Source organism: Neopsephotus bourkii, unplaced genomic scaffold (genome assembly GCF_033783945.1).
Source record: "Neopsephotus bourkii isolate Nb327-2 ecotype Australia unplaced genomic scaffold, CSIRO-AGI_Nbou_v1 NB_882, whole genome shotgun sequence".
Taxonomy (NCBI): Eukaryota; Metazoa; Chordata; class Aves; order Psittaciformes; family Psittacidae; genus Neopsephotus; species Neopsephotus bourkii.
Genome location: NW_026901376.1, coordinates 307,111 through 328,524, shown reverse-complemented (window position 1 = coordinate 328,524; position 21,414 = coordinate 307,111). Strand labels below are relative to the sequence as shown.

General features: G+C 39.2%; 1 protein-coding gene across 1 annotated transcript in view; it reads left to right on the top strand.

The window, feature by feature from the left end:
• Positions 1-21,414, top strand: part of SDK1 (sidekick cell adhesion molecule 1) — a 423,082-nt gene that overhangs the window by 271,892 nt on the left and 129,776 nt on the right. Inside the window, exons 9-14 of the mRNA XM_061356969.1 lie at positions 3,864-4,058; positions 5,276-5,392; positions 5,651-5,818; positions 7,838-7,940; positions 9,221-9,397; positions 17,612-17,748. Of these exons, the coding sequence (XP_061212953.1) occupies positions 3,864-4,058; positions 5,276-5,392; positions 5,651-5,818; positions 7,838-7,940; positions 9,221-9,397; positions 17,612-17,748 (897 nt within the window). The remainder of the gene's footprint in view (positions 1-3,863; positions 4,059-5,275; positions 5,393-5,650; positions 5,819-7,837; positions 7,941-9,220; positions 9,398-17,611; positions 17,749-21,414) is intronic.

Below are 21,414 nucleotides of genomic sequence, written 5' to 3'. Positions count from 1 at the left end.
TGGAAGAATTGGGAAGAGGTTGATTTCTAACTCTTCCTTCTACCCTAACTCTGAGCAGTTTAGTTCCCAAGGGGATTAATAGGGACTTCAAAAGATGGGGTCTTACTGGAGATGGCACCTTCCAGTATCTGAAGGGGGCATATAGGGATGCTGGGGATGGAGTCTTCATCAGGGACTGTAGTGATAGGACAAGGGGTAATGGGTTAAAACTTAAATGGGGGAAGTTTAGATTGGATATAAGGAGGAAATTTTTTACTGTGAGGGTGGTGAGGCACTGGAATGGGTTGCCCAAGGAAGTTGTGAATGCTCCATCCTGGCAGTGTTCAAGGCCAGGTTGGACAGAGCCTTGGGTGCCATGGTTTAGTGTGAGGTGTCCCTGCCCATGGCAGGGGGTTGGAACTGGATGATCTTAAGGTCCTTTCTAACCTTAACCATTCTATGATTCTATATGGGAACCCTTACTAGACAAAACGCTGAACTCTTCTAGTGAACATCCAATTTGCTGATGAATGTGGTGCAGGAGCATGGAAACCTCTTATTTTGCTAAGTATCTGTAATACAGACTACAAAGGGCAGGTGCTAATGTTAAATAGCGAGTTTTGATCCATTATTACCCAAATCTGGCAGTCGCCAGCATTTAAAAAGAGGGTAAATGAAGGTGGCTGCCTCCCTGCTCTGAGCTAGGAGCTATAATAAAGTACATGGGGAACTGCAAAGCTTCCCTGTATCTTTGCTACAAATAGGAAGATAGATTCTATTTCCCCCAGACCCATCAAGTTCTGTGCACAAAGACCATTTGCCAAGTCTTGGTGCACTTTGAATGTGTGAGAGACAGATTAATTCCACAGTATAAACAGAGATTAACTGTAAATAAAATTGCAACTTGCACAGACTAGCTTTATACTTCCCTGTAATGGAGTTCCAGTGTATCAGGCTGCACGGTAACCATGCTCTGCTGTATATCTCTCAGCAGCTGCTGATGCTGCCTGCATTTTCAATGGCTTTCCTTTGAATGCTTTTTCTTATTTGCTTATAGAAAGTTTAGAGCTGCAGGCAGCGGTGGTGGTGTCTAGGGAGAGCAGTTAATTGGACTTTAGTTCTACCTGTTTAGACAAGAAGATGCAAAGATGCTTTGGGGATTCCCCAGTAACCCACTGGGATCTAGAGAAGGCCATAAAAAATAAATAACAAAAATGACAGAGTGAATCTTTTGAGTCTTTTATCCAGGTTCTTAAGTAAGTTAAATTTGGCAGGTGGGAAAACTGCGCCTCAGATTGCGTAAATCATTTGTCCAAGGTTAGAGAGAAAGTGGCAGAGCCAGCACCAGAGTCTAAGGTTCCTGCCTTGCCATTTCCTCCATAACACTAGATTGATTTGTCTGTGAGTGAAAGAATAGTGCTGCATACATGCTGAGAAATAAGCTTATTTTATTTGTTACTAGTCTTTTAGACCACTCTAATTTCTCAAACAGTAAGGTGGGATTGATGCTGCCTGGGTAGAAAAGTATAACCCAAAAGATCTTTAAAGTGTTTTCTTCTGTTCATATTTTTTTTACTAGCAGTGTTTAGAGAGGAAAAGAAACAAAATTCTTTTGGCAGTGTGGGGAGAAGAAAGGCTGTGGGTAGGAGAGCAGGAGAAGAAAGGAAGCTGGTTTGAACCATTCTTACAGCCAAAGAGGTAGCAAAGTGATAAAATGCATGCAACTTGGAAGATAAATATCTCTGGGAAGATCACTACAGCCCAAATGAATGCTGCTGACGGGCATCAGAGTGCTTAGATAAGATCCTATTATTCAGACTCATAGCTTTGAGTAGAAGATATCTGTAACTGAAATACAGAAAAATAGAGATGGTAATATTCGGTTTGTCAGCTGAGTTGGTGATAGTAAGGTGTATTTCTCAGTGACTATAGGATTAGAAGGTTTGCCAATACTGTTAGTAGAATGGGATTTATGGAATGACACCAGTGTTAAAGGTTCGAGGGTACTGAATGCAGGATTTCATTATTTCCTAGGTGCCTATCAAGGCTAATATGTGCGAAAATGGAGTTGCTATTATTTAAACTTGAAATCATTTCCAGGCTTCTCAGCATCAGGAGAACTATTCCATTTTGCATCATCTGTTTCTTCATTACTCAGTGATAATTTGTATTTGCCCAGGAGGATTTTCAAGAGATGAATAACACTCTCACCGAGAATTCTGAACACTGAAATTTACGCTAATTCTGTATATGGGCTGTTGTATGAAATTTAAATTATGCCTATTGCAAGCATACACTACATCTATCTTCTGTCAGGCAGTGCGTTCTATGTAGTGAATTTCTTCCTGAGATGATTACCGTCAGGATTATGAGTACATTTTATTTTATCAGCAGAACAAAAGCATCAGAGATTATTGTAGTAAATTATGTGTGTTTATGAAAGTAACAGGAGCAATTCAGTGTTGATTTTCAGTCCTCCCATACATTGTACTTTCTCTCCAGGAGTTAGTATAGCTTTTGTCTGTATAAGTACACTGAGAGAAAATATGAATGGAAGTATAATACAATAGTATTTAACTTAAGGATTTATAAAATTATAAGGATGATAATATAGATCTTCCCATAGTGCTTTCACTGTGAGAACCCTTAAGTCATTGCCTACATTGCAGTAAGATTCATTGTCTGCAGACACTCAATTCATCAGTGACATCCCATCCTTAATACTTCTGTGATACCTGGCTTTTTTCTGTTTAGGCAAATTGCACTCATCCATGAATTTAAGTCCATAGTTACTTCCCTTATTACAAGGGAATGTGAAGCTCTGAGGTTTCAAGTGAGAAGTATTCAAAAATACCTACCAATTGTGAAAATGCCATGTTTGGAGCCGAGATAACTTAAATCAGTTTGATACCCTTGTGATCCTGTGATTATCTAATCACAAAATATATGCTTCGCTTCAGATCCCTGCATAGGGCCCTCAGCATTTGATCAGTTAAGGATTTCTGGGATGTAAAGATAAAACATTGAATGATAAGAGGAGCTGGATGGGAACATCTGTGTATGACTGTCCTAGGCCACAACATCTCTTGAAGAAAAGATAATCCTACACTGTTTGTATATACTGAATTTATAGCCACTTCATCCCAGCTGACTGGGTTATGACTGCAGCAAAAAGATGCATAAAATAACTGTGTCAGGGTTTGTAGAACATGCACATGAAAGAAAATAGGAATAAATGGAACTGCAAGTGATATTTAGGGTAGAATTTTTGTTTCTCCTAATGTCTGCATTTGTTAAATAACAGGTGAAGCTTGAGAATGAATAAAAATTAAAATAATTTAAAGCTGTCCCATTGTTGGCAACATGCTCTTTGTACATCAGCTCAAACTAAGCTGCCAAATTAGGGCTTGGATACAGCCATGTGAGCACTTAATTTTTTATGTGTAATTTGCCATTTCCTTTTTATTTTGACATCTTCATTACAGTAGCACAGAGAAATCTTATTTGGGATGGAAAAGTCTTACAGAATTGCTACATTGCCACGCTGCTGCTCTTTAAGTAGCATGATTCTGGCTTTCAACATGAAATTGCTGTAAATCTTATTTTGTAGTAGCATGAAATATGATTGGGTGAGGAAAGTAATTTGATAACATGTTTTCTCAACATTCCCCCTTTTACTATTTGCTGGTTTTATTCCCACATGTTCTGCAGTGTATTGTTACCATTGATAATGTAAGACGCAGCCTCCTTTTATCAAAACCAGCTTGTAAAAATATAAATAATTGGTGCAGAAGGGATATGGCTACAACAGTGCTAGGTATTTTGACTACCTAAACCATGTTTTGCAGAAACTAATAGTGAAATTATTCTTCTTTCTTTAATAGGTGTTCCCATTCCCACCCTTGTCTGGTATAAGGACTCTGTTCCCCTCAGCAAGCTGGAAAACCCCCGCTACAAAGTACTGCTGAGTGGTGGGCTCCGGATCCACAAGCTGCATCCTCAGGATGCTGGAATCTTCCAGTGTTTTGCTAGTAATAAAGCTGGGGAGATACAGACATACACCTACCTGGATGTGACCAGTGAGTAAGGAGCTGTGATATGAGATCAGTGAGTTGTCTTGTAACAACTCCCTTATAGGTGACTCTGTATCCATCAGACTTCTCCCCTGCTCTGTGCTGCTGTAGTTCAACTCATAGAACCTTGATTTTTGTCAGGTGTATCCGCCCTAGCTGTAAGGTACCCCAAAATGCCCTCTGTGGCTTAAACACAATCTGCTGAAGCCTGAAAAACTTTGACAGTAAGGGTTTGAGGTGAACTCTATTTCACACTACAAAAGGAGAAATCAGTGAAAAGCAAAAAAAAAAAAAAAAAAAAAAGGTAAATTGTGAAATACTTTTATCTTCCCTTTATTCTTAAATAATTTAGATCTACTCTAATGTAATTCTGTTCTGAATTTGAGCTACTGCTTCATGATTGTGCATCTTATCATTTTATCTACCTTTTGTCTACAACTACATTTAGTAGGGGAAAGAAAGAAAGTTCAGGCTAAATGCCTTTTTTTTGGCCAAAATGTCTGACCAAATGATTTTGTTAATGACGTACATTTATCTCTATGGAAAAACTACAAATCTTAGTAGTCTATTTTAAAGGCAGTTATTAGCAGCCATTTATAATACTCTCACTTCTCTTCAGGAAACTGATTTTTAGCCCAAGAGCAGTTTGCACATACTGACCAGTATTCCTACTGGCCTCAGAAAATAGATCATCTCCAGATCAGTATATATCTAGGAAACTGCAGGAGAAAAACATTAAAAAATGCAACTGGGGGGAAATAAGGAAGAAGGAAATTTGGGAAATGTCTTGGATAAGACTCAGGTTCTAAATTCTTTTGGCTGACATTTAAGTTTCAAAGTTAATGCCTTTCTCAAGTTGCTTTTCATCTTAAAGAGCTCTGTTATGAAGATGAAAGAAAATAATTTTGTTTATCTAGATTTCTCAACTTCCCCCCAAACACCCATTTTGAAGTTTATCTTCTTTTTTCTAAAAGACATCTTACTTGTACATGTACAAGCGCTGATAGATTTTTATTTTCCATGCAGGTAATAAACTGAATTAGGCAATTCCTAGGAGATGAATAATGAAAGGTTACAGTCACTGCTGAAAGGTTTTCATGTATTACTGTCATGTCCTTCTCCATGATCAGCTCCATAAAAGCAGATGTAAAATAGTCCATGATAATAACTAAAGGATCTTTCTGGTAGCTGATGCATTGAGGTTTTTGAATTTTTGATTCCAGACATTAAACCAGCATTTATACAGCCTCCAGAGGATACCACTGTCACGGAGGGGATGACCGCCGTGCTAGCCTGTGAAGTTTCAGGGGCTCCAAAACCCGCCATTTCCTGGAAGAAAGGTTAGCCAGTTATTAAGTTGTAGAAAAGCTGTAATCCATGTTTTCTTGTCCTTTCCTATTACTGAGATGCTGTAGATCCATTTAGTGCATATTTCTTCATTTCTCTGGTTCTGCAAGCAGAAGGTTTGTTGTGGGGCTGTTGTGAGCCAATGGCCTGGATAGTCTGTAATAGTCTTTTTGGAAGGACCAGAATTGCAGTGCTTAGTCTGTGCAGTCTACGTGACACTAATCACGCTGTTTTTCTCTTCTGTGTTTCAGGAAGCCAGATCTTAGCCAGTGGCTCAGTTCGGATTCCTCGGTTCATTCTTCTTGAATCTGGAGGGCTCCAGATAACACCCGTTTTCCTTCAGGATGCTGGCAATTATACTTGCTGTGCAGTCAACTCTGAAGGAGCTCTGAATGCTTTTGTGATGCTGACAGTCTGGAGTAAGGATAATGCTTTGTTTAAAGTCTAACTTTAATCAAGTATTAATCAGTTTTTGCTGTGTGCTCAGGAACATTTCATGAGTAATTATACTTTTCTATTTAACAGAGATACTTGTATGATTTAATAAGAATAATGTCTCTATTTTAGGAAACCTATAAAAAATACCCTTTTTGTTTGTAAAATTGTGCATATAAACTCTTATATTTTGTGAAGGGAAGTGTATTTAAATATAGTTTTAATCACAACTACAGTTTGACTCAGGTTTTGCCTTACTGAATCTTGCATTGCAGATCAGACCTTTTAACTGGCTATTTGCCACTGGTTTTTGACTCCAGGACTCTGCGCGCAGTGTAGACCAGCCTATGCTGTTACTAAGGCTGTGGCCACAGTTCCAGCGGGTATGATATTCCTCATACCTTTGTATTTCTTTGTGGTCCTGGGCACTGTTTGAAACCAAACCACAGTGCAGCTATCCTCTCATGCTGCAGATTGGCACGGCACAGAGCAACCCATGAAATGATTTTTTTCCTTCACTATTTGCCCTTGATCTTTATTTTTTTTCTTTCTTCTGTTGGGGAAGAGAGTCTGATCCAACAGGTTCACCTGTGTTACTCATGAGTTCAGCTTAAGTGTAAAATGTCTTTTTTTGCTACTAAGGGTAGGAAATAATGAGCCCTGAGCTGGAACTGTGAAAATAATTAAAACCTGTGAAGATGATGGTGATAAATACAGAAGTGTTGTGGCCTTCTCTCCTTTCCTGAACTTAAACTACTGATAATGCTTCTCATGTGTGGTGCACATTTGGCATTTTTAATCCCCAAACTTTGCAAGTTAAATCAACATGTTTTCCCTTTGAATTTGGGAATGTCTGAAAACAATACTGGCAGTAAATGAAATGTGCTTGTGTCATATGGCCATATTTGTATCTTACCGGCAATATGAGGTTGGTATATGTATCAGGATGTTGTAAATTGAGTGATAGCCAGGTATATGGATCAAGTGAAGGAGGTCCTTAAGTCATGGTTCTTCTATGTATTAAAGATAGTTCTGGTTCATTGTATTGCATTGGAGAGGGAAAAGAAAAGTGACTATAACCTAATATTTGTGTAGCAACAGCACCATTATAAACCTAGAAGGCATACGTAAGTACATCAGGAATAATGATAAAAATTTCATGTTATTAGACGTAGCTTTTGGTGACTTCTTGTGCATCTATTAGATATCTCAGTAGACCTTGATTATCTCTGTAGGGATTCGGGACTGACTAACATTATCCACATATCTTCCGTACTCATCCTAGTTGGCTAACTGCTTCAGCTGATGTTATCTGCTGCTGTTCCTGTGTGTTAAGCATAACAGAGATCTTTCACACCAGATCTGGTTGCTGTAGTTACAGCAATTACTGTGTTCTGGGTCTTCAGGAGGTCCTTGAAAAAGGATGTTCTGAAAAATTTGGATAAACAGCAAATCTTTCTTATATGGGAAAATGAGACTACCAGAAGCTCTTCCTTCTTTAACCTCTTTCCTGCATTTGACAAGATTGTAGGGTGCCATTTAGGTTTTCCTCTTTCTGGGTATTTTTCTGTTGCATTCTTTGCACAGATTTTCTTTGGTTTTGTTTGTTTTCCCTTCTCCAAACAGTGTGACTTCTTTCTTGACTCAGTGTACGTTTGGATTCGTTCATAATGCATTACAAACATACTTGCTGCCTTATGACTGTAGGGAGTTGACATCAGTGTTTACCATAAGACAAGTGAAAGAGCTTTAGCACTCTTCCTATCCAAATCACTGCCAACTTAGACTCATACCCTCTGCTGTGTTTGCTTCTCTGCACCCCACAGCCTACCACCTCTTCTTGACACGATGACATTAAAGGGAGGGGAGCCTTCCTAGTGAAGACCTGAAGAGGAATAGCCTGCTTGCTTTGAGTGACAGGTGTTAAGCTGACTGCTCTCTGAGTGAATACCCAAGTCAAAATGCTGTAATTTCACCTGTACTATGACTTGTGTTCCTTTCAGATCGCACTGTCATTGTTCATCCTCCTGAGAATAGCACGGTGATCAAAGGAACCACAGCAACTCTGCGATGTGAAGCAACTCATGATCCTAGAATTTCAATCAGGTTGGTAATGTCAGTTCTTGTTTGTGTGGTTTATCCAAGCTTAATTTTATAAGCTATATGAATAGCATTAGGTGAAAAGTTTCAGGACCCCAGATTTTAACCAGACCCCTGATTACTGCATTATAAAGTTGTACACTGTATCATTAATCATATAAATTTCATCTTCCATTTCAGTCTTATATATTATTTACAATGAGCTATGTTCCACTTCATGACTTCAATATAGCCTTTCATGATTTTACTGTCAAGGTTAATACACTATCAATAAAACCAACTTGTCAGAAGCTGATACTTAATGAGAGTAAAAGTCAAAGAGAAGGAATAGGATTGCTGAAGTGTTTACGTTAGAGTGCGTGAAAGCTGCACAAGAGATGCCCATGTTCTTGGAAACAACTTAATAACTAGGGGCTATATTCTGCTTTAACTGTGTAAAGGAAAACAGAATTTGCCTGAACTATTAAAATTTTCACTAGGGCGTTTAGAGGAAGCTCATAATTTTAAAATAAATTTGCCATGAAAATTCATGTAGTCTGAAAGCAACACTAAAATGCAAGGTACAGCTTGAAGGGTGCTAGACAGGTGAAGTGCAGAAAGAACTTTGGAAAGAGAAATCCAGGTGTATATACATCATGTAGATATACCTAATTGTAAGACCATGGGCTATAGTCATCTCTGTGAGTGTTTTGATGGAAACTGCCACAGCGTTTCATGATGTTATTGATCATGGTAGTCTAATGTTATTAAAGCCTTAGCAGAGATAGGCCAACACCTCAGCTGTTAATTGCAGAGTGTGATGGTTAGTTTAAAATGCTGATACAGGTGGTATAAGAACTTGGACATTTATGAGTACTGGACTTTTTCCATGTAAAACACATAGCATTGTTTATAAAATACATAGTATCTTGGGTGCAATTACATTTCTCATTCTGATCAGTGATCTGAAACTTAAATTCGACACTGATCCTGAAAGTAACAGTGTGATGGTTAGTTTAAAATGCTGATACAGGTGGTATAAGAACTTGGACATTTATGAGTACTGGACTTTTTCCATGTAAAACACATAGCATTGTTTATAAAATACATAGTATCTTGGATGCAATTACATTTCTCATTCTGATCAGTGATCTGAAACTTAAATTCGACACTGATCCTGAAAGTAACTGTAGGAGCCTGTCGTTTTCAGTGTGTGATTACAGATGCTGGTACCTTACATCACGGTTCAAATAATCTGTTTTGATGCTCTTATGAGTAATTAATAACTGAAATATTGCAATACATAGGTATCTTTGGAAGAAGGACAGTGTTGTAATAAATCCATCCAGCACTTCCAGGATCACAGTAGAGAAAGATGGCACCCTCCTCATCAGTCAGACATGGTCTGGTGACATTGGAGACTATACCTGTGAGGTCATTTCTCTTGGAGGAAATGACTCCAGAATGGCTCGACTAGAAGTGATGTGAGTATTCCTCCTTAAACAAACTATGTTTCGTTTCAGATACACTTGGGCATTTTTTTTTAGCATTTCATTCTAGTGATCTTGGGAGCTTCTAAGTTTGATATTTGTTGTGGGGCTTTTGAGGAGACATTAGGCCTAGTTCGTTCCTGATCAAATTGCCTTGAAATGTCCTTCTTTTGCATGCTGCCATCCCACACCAAACAGCTGGAGCCTTGGAAGTTCTCTCTCCAAATCACAACATGTACATACCGATCTGGTTGGGTGATTGAGCTCAGGGGATAGCAATTAAGAGGTGGTGGTCCACTTGTAGCCAATAGGGGAGTGTAATGGGACATGCCCCCTTCAACATCCGTGACCTGGAGGAGGCGCTGAAGTTGCTCAACAAGTCTGTGGATGGCACAGAATGGATGGGGGACAGTTGATACACTTGTGGGCAGGGCCACCATTCAGAGGGCAGTAGGCTGAGAAATGAGCCAACAAGAACCTTATGAAATTCACCATGGATAAATACAGTGTCTGCATCTAGGAGGGATAATCTTTTGTAGTAATACTCAGTGGCTGGCAGCAGTTCTTCTGGAAAGAAACTGGGGATCTTGGTAGAGAGCCAGCCATGTGCCCTGGCAACAAAAATGGGTAGCGCAAGCATAGTAGATTGATAATTACCCCCTTTTATTGCACTTACTAGTCTACAACTTGAATATTGTCTCCAGTCTTATTAAAGACCAGAATGAATAAACTGATCTGATCCCATGGTTGACCCTGCTTGGAGCAGGAGGTTGAACCAGGAGACCTGCTGAGGTCCCTTCCAGCCTGAATCCTTCTGTCATCCCCAGGCTGTAAGGCCTTCCCATGAAGCCCAGGTGCTGTGCTGTGATGCCAGGATTGTCCAAAAACGTTTTCCTCCTTTTAGTAGTTTTTCTCAGTTAAGCATGTATCAGACTCGCTGGTCCCTGGACAGGCATTGCTTACTCTTGCATTCTCTTTATATGTTGTTTTTCAGGGGAAAAATATTTTTATGTACATCTTTCTTTATTCCTAAGGATCTTTAAAAATAAAACCAAGAAAATGTTTAAAGTGCAGTTCTATTCTGAAGAAGGTTTATTAAAATGTCATTATGGGGTTCCACATTTCTGTTATTCCACTGGGGGGAAGTGCCCTTCCCTTTTATTTTTATCACTAAAAGCAACAACTGTGCTTTTGGTACATGTGTGGAGCAGATCAAATGAATAAGGAGGTAATGTTTTATGTAGACTTTTTGTGTGTGTGTTATTTGAGTAATGCCACATGCTTTAATTTAACTAAAATTGCATCTGTTTCTGCTGGTCATGCCTGATCTCTCTGAGAAAATGGCAACTTCTCTTGGCAGTGTAATGAATTCACCTCCGAGATCCGCTATGCAGAAGGCTGTTTGTACAGCATTACTGTGACAGTGCCGGGTCAGATGCCCATTTTCAGAGAGTGGTCATACATCCTTTCTCTAATTAAGCACTCCTCAGCTCTCCTGCCGGAGTGCATTTTACTGCTGGTTTGAATCCAAGAGCAGAAGACAATTCAAAACATATTGCAACTATATAATCATACTTGCTTTTCTCTGAGGCATTTTTTGAATGGAGGGCAGAAAATTATGGAGTGAAGAATGTTAAAACTTGGATTTTGAAGCAAAGCTATAAATATGTGCTAAACACTTCAGCAGTCTAACCATTTCTTAATCCTAAATAACAAAAGATGCCCTACACTACCCAGTACAGCCCAGCAGGTGTATTTACTTGCAGTTCCCTGTTGACCACTGAGGAACAGTTTTATACTCCATAAAATTCAGACTAGAATTTAGCTTGGAGAGGCACATCTTGTGTATGTTGCTGAGGCTGCCTTTCTTACACCCCAGCTTGTTCCACTTGTGTTGGCTGGCTCTCCATACACTGGGATTGGCTCTTAAGCCCCTATCTCTGCTTCCTCCAATCTACTGTTACCCATCACCTATCGCTTCTTTTTCCTGAAGGAATTAAAGAAATAAATCAGACTCACTCTTTTAGTAACTGTAACTGATAAGTCACTCCATCATACCTTGAATTGTGACATTTTATTTCAAAGTAGTGCTGCAGGTAGTGCAATAATGCCAAAGAACATTGCATTCCTTTGCTGCTTTCATCATCATAGTGTGGCTCAGCAGCACAAATCTGTAAGAAATAGAGATACATGATACAACAGAAGTGAAATGAAGAAGAAAATATGTGGAAAGGAAATGTCTGAAGTAAAGCTTAAATTAAATTCTAGGTTGTATATGAATGACAGATCTATAACATCCCCTATTCTCCCGGATAATTCTCTTGTGCAGAACATTAACAAACAGGGCATGTACATTCCCATCGATGAGCACTTACACTTCAGTGCCTTGAATAGCACTAATGTCAGGCAAATGTTCAAAGGAGGCCTCTCAACCAATTATAGACTGGAGCAGTCTACCAACGGATAATATCATAGCGTACCTAGCTTCATCTGACAACTGCAATTGTCTCATCACCTTTTATCCCCCAGGAACCTGCATGTCCCTCCTCTACTTAGAGGTATGTCAAGAGGAATTTCCAAAGGCACAAATAAGTTTGTTACTGATTTCTATTCAAACTGATTCAATTCAAAACCATTACCCTCCAGGGTGACCTTCAGTTATTTAATCTCTGAGTGGTCTGGTTTTCTAATCTGTGAAAAGAAGGGAAGAAAACTATTCTTTTCCTTTGTCTTCCCTTGTTGGAAGACAGGATTGAGGGAAAAGGTACCATTTCTTGTTAAAGGAACACAGGTTTATAGCACAGCATGGTATACTTTGGTGGTGCAAGCAGGGTGGATTATTTTTCTCAGTGTGTCTATGATGAGGTAAAATATTTGAAAAGGAAAGCCAGAAAACTAATGAAGAACTTGCTAAAGTGCAGCCAAAGGTTACCTCGCTCATCAATTTTTCACTGATGGTACTTGGGCACAGAAACTAATTGCTAGTCAAGATACTCTAGTCATTCATTTGTCTTCCCTCTAAATGTGTTTATTCTTCATGTACGTTGCTTGATTTGATTTGCACGAGGTGAAACATTTGCGAGTGATGTTTCTGTTCTGCAAGAGAGAAATTTTAATTTTTTACTTACCTTTTTTCCCCCTTTCCTACTACAGCTTCTTCACTGCAAATACAGAAACATTTGCAGGTCTTTTGTCGATGAGCTTGTGCTTCTCTTGCATTCCTACAAGTCATAGAATTTGATCCTGGAAGTAATTATGTTATGAAACATCCCATCTTCATTTAGTTTACTTTTATAGTCCTGTAAATACCATCCTGAAATGTATACAGAGGGTAAAATAGCTGCAAAAAACTGAGTTATCACCATGTATCACTCACCTGACAGGAAACTGTACCGATTCCAGCTTAAAGTATCCTGAGGGTTCCCAGTGTATATAAAATATGCAGAATTACCACTGTCTATGCGTGATGATAACTGCTGCTCAATATCAATCTGTCTGCAGTCCGTACTCAAGAAACTCTTTGTTGTATGAATGTGACTGAGAAGTATGGTAATGCTGCATTGTTGGAAAATCAAAGCCCTGTACAAGCCTCTGTTATGTCACAACATACAGTAAAATCTTTTAGGTTCTTTCTCTATGCAAAAATATGGGGAGGACAAAGTCATATAAAAATAGACAATTTATTCCTGGCAGCAAATTCATCATCTTCAGTTCTCTTTCACGAGAGAAAGAACTATTATCGTTCTGTCTTCATCAAAAGCAGGTGAGGGGAGTAACCAGTTACAATAAAACCCAGTGGGTTGCCAGGAATGCGCAGTATTGCCTTTGTCAGTCATTTATACATGAATTTTGATGCTCTTTTTACCAGAGTATTGCTACTTTTCCAAATTTCCCCCCAATATATCCCAGAAAAAAAAAGGCTTGATTTAATAAAAGTAAAATAAGTAAGAGCAGTGCAGAGTAATAAGTCAGAATGATGTCTTATTGCAAACTTTTCATATAGATCCCATATCCCTTGGATCCAGTAGCCCATCTCTTTCTCTTTCTGAAGGGACTGAAAACAGGAAGGATGTCAAACTTGAAAATATACTAGTCCCTCCTCAATAGAAAGAAAGCTTCTGCTTATTTTTCCAAGCGCTCTGTTGAGGTGTCATCCAAGAAGTAAGGTTCACTGCCGAGTCTAAATGCATTTGATACTCAAAAGAGAAATACCACCTCCAAATACACTCAGAAATACATTTGTGTATGTTCATCATTGAAAGTATATCAGAAACATGGTTTTAGCAAAAAGAAGGCATAAAATTCAAAAGCCTTTCCCAGTCATCTGTAGATTTGAGTTTGTGGTGACCACCAAAATGAAGTGGGAAATACATCTGTGCACTCTGGGACTTGTCAAACCTTCAGTTTCACAAGTCCACCTCAAAATAGGCTTGCAAGAGACAAAAAGCCTCATAACTCGTGGATGCCTTGCAGGAATCCTTCCTGTGTTTAGAAATTGGAGAAGATTCTTTTGCAAGAGAAATTGGAAAGTCCTGAGCAACAGGTGAAACATCCCTTAATTTAAAACATTATAAACTTATATGAGCAAAACCATCAGGCTAGGCTTAGTGCTTTGCTAGGCTTCCTGCCTCAACATCTTAGCACGTTATCGGGGCTAGCAGATGAACCACCTGCTCCTGAGTGAAACTTGTGTGGTGGACCTGATTTAGGAAATCATTTATAAAATAGGAGTGAGACTTTTTATAAACTGACAAGAAAACTTGTTTAATCTCCCTTGCCTTTTGAGTAATCCTCTCTTCAGTCCCAGTCTCTAATTACCTGCTGTTAGACGCTTTTTCTCAGAAATCTCTCCAAACCAAGTCTGGTTTATTTCCCTCAGCAAATAGTCTCCTTTTAGCTGATTTTATAAAACACTGTATGTGTTTGCTGAGTGAATATTTCAGCTGCCCTCTGGCAGTGATGAGCTGACTCTAAACATTAGGGTTTCTGTTTTGAACATGTATCATCTGCAGCTAGCTAATATTTCTCTCCTAGATTGTCACAGTGACTTCACGTTCCTTTCTTGCAAATCTGCTACTTTAATTGCATTTTCAGAGGCCCTTTAGGTCACCTGGGCGGCTATGCCATTAACCTTGGGCTTATCTTTCAATTACAGATTTAAAAGTGTCCGTATACTTATTTTGCTATCATGCAAAATAAGTTATGGAAAACTTGCCTCTATGCAACTCTTCATTAGAGGAGTGAGGTCTTAAAATACCCTATATTGAAAAACCTTCATGTATTTCCTATTTGGGGCTTCAGTGAACAAAAGAAAGATGATCATGCTGGAATTAAACTTCCAGTGTCCGTTCAAGTGCTCTTCTGTGCCCTGTGTGTTGTTATACTAACCCTCATCCGCTTCCTTGGTGTATCACAAGTTGAGCAATTTTAGTCTGCGGTCCTTCTCATCCTAAAGAACTCTTGAAATTACCATTCTGTGCAATGATTTCTTGGATGTTAGCATCAAGGAAAAGTAATTCTCTTAAAGGAAAAAAAAGAAGCAATGATCTCTTTTGGGAACGTGAATATTCATGATGGTGGTACAGGTTTCATTTATCATCCCTTCCACACAGCATGTGGTAGCGAATGAGCAGGAGGCAAAGTGTAAGAGCTTGCTAAAGTAGGAATTGCTATTTATTAATCTCTGCTTTTGTATACTACAAAGTAGTACACTTCTGTGCTGAAATGTTTGTGTAGTTTTAAATATTTGTTTCTGTCCAGGTGTGTTTCTTAGGCACTTGTTATGTCTGCCTTGAGGGATTTGAATTTGTAAGCACCATCTGTTGCTGTTTGGTGTGGACACATATGGCTAAAGAATATGATATTAGTGGAGATAGGGGTATGGCTGCTGCAGCTCACGCTACTCAATCTCTGTCTGAACAGAAAGTGCCCATTTCCTTCATGCTGCTGAGCGATTACAATTTTGTGTCAAGCTAAGAGAATAATCAAAGAAATCCAAATCCTAAGGAAGACAGAACCCATCTTTAAACTCAATTTGTGCTTTAAAAAATATGAAAAGGGGAATGTCCCCTTTCCTCCAAAAGTCTTCTGAGGCTTGTACGATAAGAAAGAGACTGAGCTGTAAAGTTTTTCCTAGTTATTTAGCCTCTGTCCTCAAATGAGTTCTTAATTCAGCCCTTCTAAATGTGTGGGGAAACAAGACTAGTGAAATGCGTGCCCTGAAAATATCCTTAATATATACTAGGAGTGTTTATCTAGTTCCCAGAAAAGGAGTTACATGGAGACAAGTTTGCTGTGAGCTCCACCTCAGCCATCCCTCCTACATTGCTCCCTGTGTGACCATCTTCTGGAAGAAGCCGAAGCCACAACCCATCTCTGAGCTCTTCCTCATAGGGCTTGGTGATAAATGAAGTGGGGACTGGGACTTCTGTGAGCCACGTCACAATGAGATGTTTCACTCTCCTTCAATAATTCCCTTTGCCACCTTAATCACAAAAACACTTTCCCAACCAGCTTGCTTAGGGCATAATGATAAATTGTAGTGGAGGATAAGTGTTTATTATAATTTGATGTTTCATTCAGAATTAAGTAGCATGGCCCTGTAGTCTCTGGCCATATATTAAACCCCCACTCCACGCTTTAAAATGACAGGTTTATTTTACCATTTTTGCCTTGCAGGTCAGTTGCCTTCCTAGCTTGTTTCCAGGTCCCACTCTTCCCTAAACTTGTTTCTCCAAGCTTTTGCAGTGCTGTGTTCAAAGTATGCTTCCTCTGGGCTCATACATACCATTTCATGTGCCTGGTGTTTCTTCCAGCCCAAAAGCAACCAGATCCTAAGTTTCTGTGTATGAGAACTCCGAAGCCTGATTGGTGCATGCCTTTTTTATTTTAGTGCTAACTCCATAGTGTAGGCCATCATAAACACATAAGCAAAAGCATTCACAATTTTAACAGAAAAACAATCAAACTATTGTCTGCCTCTCCATATGTTCCTCAGTCTTCCAGTAAAAACCCCACTCTAGGACACATTTATTGTTCTGGCTTACAGCCAGTCTCTATTTGCTTCTTTGAGTGGCTAAGGAGTTGTGGTTTTTAAGTAACTGTAAGCCTTCAGTTGCATGATATTTTACAACCAGGAATTACTACATTTTTAGATTAAGCGTATGAGGTGCCCTCATGGATTTCTGCTGTGACCAGAGCAGATTAGAAGTAGTACTCATTGAGGAAGGTTTGCCTTCGGCTTTCCTAGGTAGGAGAAGTACGTTGAATGGGTGAAAACTGGCTCTCCTTGCTTTTCCTTCACCCTGAGATCCTTGTCCTCCTCAGGAACCCTGATGATAAGGTGCAGAAGTCAGGTTAAAATATAATGGCTGAAGGGCTTTTATCCTTTAGTACACATGAGCGTTTAAGGGACGCAGCAGAATTTTGTTTTCTCACTGCACCGTGCAGCCATGAGTACAAAAGAAATGTTTTTTCCACAAATTGCCTTTATGTGGAGAAATTACACATTTTAATTGAGCTGCTGTTTTATTCTGGGTTTTGAAATGTTTCATTTTGTATTTCCATGGGGTTTCTTCAGGCATTTTCACTACATTTTCTGGTTGGGTGCTTCCAAAAAAATCCTTATTATAGGAAGGAAAGATTCTACCCATGACAGGATAAGCCTGAATCCATGAGTAAATCAAGCTGTTCTGTAGCCTAAGAATACATATGGTAATTTTGATTAGTAGCTCTATATGGATAGTGTCAATGTCTTCTGCTTCCTTGAGTATGAAAAATTCCATGTTAAATTGTATCTCCCATGTGTTTTACTGTTCATATGTATTACTGCTGTCACATTGCTGGGATATCATCGTAAGAAGGGGAAAAAAGTGAGAGAGGAAATTTATTGACCGACTTGTCTCAATCAAAACCAGTATGAAAACTGGCTTTTTTCCACATTTAACAACATTTCCATTAGCTGTTCTAAGAGTCAGCCTTGGGACTTTCAGCATAATTTATTTTTTTCTGCCAAATAGGATAAGATAGTCAAGAATTCCAAGATGTCTTTCATTTATTTAATTGGAGGATAGCTGCTGGTAGTTTTTGTATCTATCATCATGTGAGTCTGATGTCATGTGCCTTTAACTGCCTGTAAGGCTGTTGCTGAATGAAATGTAGATTGATTTTTCTCTGCTGTTTTTTCTCCCTTTCTCTTACCCTGCACAGTGAGCTGCCTCATTCCCCTCAGAATCTTCTGGCCACTCTAAATTCCTCATACAGCCGCAGTGTGATGCTCTCCTGGGTGCGCCCCTTTGATGGAAACAGCCCTGTTCTCTACTACATGGTCGAGCTCTCCGAGAACAGTGAGTGAAGTTTCAACCTCATGTTCTTCTCAATTATTCAGCCTTCTTTCAGACTCACCTTTACCAGAGCTACTAACAAAACATTATATGTTGTATGCTAAATGAGAGACTGTGAATGGAGGGTTTTACACTTGACTATGTGCATGCTGTAAGAGTTACACAACAAAAAGAGGCTTGAGATGTGGAATGTGATACAGGAAAGCCTTAATTCCACCTCTAGCATTGCCAGCCAGACTTGAAGCACAGCAGTTCATTCCTCAGTGCTTCAATTCAGCATTTGTAAAATGGCAGTAGTCGTTTTATGTCTTCCTATTGTTGTCTTTTGCTCTAATTTCATAGATAACTGGATGCATTCAGAGCCCCAGTTTCACCTGAAAAATGCAGGCAGGAGGATAGTAAGAAGGAACTGATGGTCTGTCAGAGGAATAAACTTGAATGTCAGTAGGAGCCACTATCTTAACTGTATATGGGCTCATATATTTTCTCTGTTTTCCCTAGGTCATAATTTTACACCCTTCAATTTGGTAGGAGAAGGATGCCTAACTCTAAGATATCCAAATACCTAGCTTCATGGATTACAAACCTGGTCATTGCAAAATGCCATTTCTCATGGTTTTGTCATGCTGTATCTGGTCCTTTGTGGCTCTCAGTTTGCAAGGTTATTCAGGGTCATTGCTAATGCCTCTTTAGGAGTTGATGGAAAGATGAGGTTTTGTGGAAATCAGTCACCTTGGCAATGCTTTGTAATCTCTATCACCGTAGAAGCTGGAAATTCAAGCCTAACAATTGATTCTTGATGAAAAAATTAAGAGCATCACTTTTTCTGACATGTGGAAATTAGCCACTGCATAACTGAATGTGAAGCAGTCCTGATTTCTGATTAACGGGAGAGAAGCATTTTGTTTCACCACACAGAGAGCTTGAGATGAAACTTGAGCTTCAGATCACATACAGACCTTTTGCTTGGCAGGCAGGAGTGCATAGCTTTTCAGATGTGGAGGTCCCAGAACTGATGATCTTTACATCTGTTAAGCACAGTGCAGTTTTCTAATCCTAGCAGAAATCCCAAGTCATGGCCAGGACTGCTGTCCTTAAAACATTTCTTTTTGAGCAAAGAATCCTGATCTTTTGGTGAAGCAAATGACTGAGAAAATGCAATGTTCTGCACTCACAACCCCTCTCTACCTTTTTATCACCACCTTCTTTTTTATTTTGACTCTTCTGCCCTTCCCCTCCTATTAAGGAGTTTCAAGCTAGTAACTGCTTTCTAGCTTTTCCTAACTTGTTCTTTCACCCAAGGACATTACACTCGTGTTTCATGTTTCCAAGAGGCTTTGACAATGACAAGCTAATAAAGCCCCAGTCTGGGAACATGATGCAAAGGTACTAGAGGTAGGTTTGTACACAGAAACAGCACAGAGCTGGCAGAATGTGGGTTCTGCACTCGGCTGCAGGACCATTGGTTGGGAATCTTCTTGACTGAGAAGAGTCATGCAAAGAAGAGGCAGCTCACTTGATGCCAGAAGTTTGAAAGGTCTTCAGGTGCTTTTCTAGCAAGGATGCTTTGCATTTGGTCTAGGGGGTAGGAGTGGGGTAAATGTGCCATCATTCTGAAAATGCTGTAACTCATTCATTGAAATATATGCAAGGCACAGCAAAAAAACAACAATAGTTTTCCAGAAATCATGCAGACAGTCCCTCAGAACTCCACAGGATCCTGTGAACCCTTGCTCACTCCATGATAGATCCAATAATTTTGGCTGATGGCATTGCAGTCTGCCACTGAGAGAGTCTCATTATCACAAATCATAGGTAGATGTATTCAGCAAGCTTGTAGCTGCAAAAAAACAAACACAGAGCTGACTTATTGTGAATTGAGTATCTTAACTCCCAGGAATACTCTGGATCTTGCTCCTTTCAGTCTTCATCTTTATATGTACAGCGTCCAAGTGGTTACTCGCAGAAGTAGGACTTCTGTGAGAAGAGAAGAACCTAAGTCTTTAAATATTCCGCTATTGTTGTGTTCTCTCATTTCATATATTATTGCTCAGCTGTACAGATGCCGGTAGAAAAGTAGAAACAACATCAGCAGTGACTTTGGTTTGGAAAGCTGACTTTGATGTCTGCATATTGTGTCTGTCTTGTTTTGGTTTTTATTTTCTTGAAGTGTTTGTTTTTCAGAGTTGTTTTGATCTCAGTAGTGTGTGGTTAATATTTAGTTTCTACAGACCTCCTACTCCTTTGGAAAACACCACCTTGCCTTTGTTCCCACCCATCCCAAGTGATGTTTGTGAATGAAGCTGATATTTGATCTTGTGTAGGTATAGTTTTGTCTGATATGACTGTGCAGAATCTCTCTTTGCTTTTCAAAGAAAAATTCCTTTCAGGTTTTCTGTCAGTCCTGTTTGTGCCACAGAAAGAGTAACTGTCAAGGAGTCAACATATGCCCTCTGTGAGCTCATCTGCCTGCATCAGTAGATCCTTCACTGTCAGCAGCAGTGCAATGTGCTTGACTCCTAATCCCCATTTCCTTTCACATGTGTAAAGGTTAGGGAGGGACATCAAAATTATGATTTATTTCCCAGTTAGCAAAGCTGCATAGGAGACTTTCTTCTTAGTTCTGTGGAGTTTTGATACATGAGCTTTGCTTTGCAGTTACAGGTGCTGAAATGTAGTCTAGCTTCGTTAATTTTTTAGCTGTTTTGAATCACTTTCTAATAGCTTTAGGATCCATTGTACGTTCTGAAGCATGTACCATAAATGAATACGTAATAACAGTATCTGTTTCAGAGATATAGCTGAAGAGGGTTCAAAACAATGACTAAATTTCAGGGGGATAATTACTGGCTGCATTAGAGAGAGGAGTGTCTCTCCACCTGGCATGGATTAGAACTCCTTTTCATTAATATCATTTCAGAAAAGAGATATAAACCCCTTATTTTAATTAGAGGGAAAAAAAAACAGTAGCAGATCGTGCTCATAAATTGCTGGAACTATGAACGACTCTTGTCACCTAATTTTTAAAATGAATGTACTTGGCACAATGCAATAATTCTCAAATTACAAGTATTCATAGTAGCCCGTGTCTGTGGGTGACTTGAGACATATGGCCTTAAACATTTGGGGGCAAATTTATAACCTAATTTGAAAAACACAGTTCCAGAGAAACACAGTCATTAAGTATTCCTGCCCACACAGAGCCAGAAATGGGAACCTTCATTGGAAATAGGATTTTCAAATAAATAGGGCCATGCATTGAAGTGATTTGCACTAATGTGGTTTTGGGGTGTTTCATGACCTGCATTAGCCCCTGTCGCGATATATCTAGGAATTCCAGTGAAGTATCTTCATGGGGTTAGAAGGGGATTGGCTTATTTTATTCCAAAGAGGTTTAGATTTTAGGGATTAATCAAAATTATTCTGAGTAGTCTTTTAACTGAAGAAATAAATTAATACTTAAAGAATTCTGCTGAGTACAATGAAGATAAAAGCCCTTTTTTATTTTATCATATTCTGGGATGTCTGTGCTGTGTGGTGTAATCGTGTAACTCCAATTCATCACATTCTGCCAAGGAGGAGATAATAAAAGCTCCTATGGAAAATGTCTATACCTGCTTAGCCTAAAGCCTAGAAGCTGTCATCCTGAATTTGGTAGGAATATTCAGA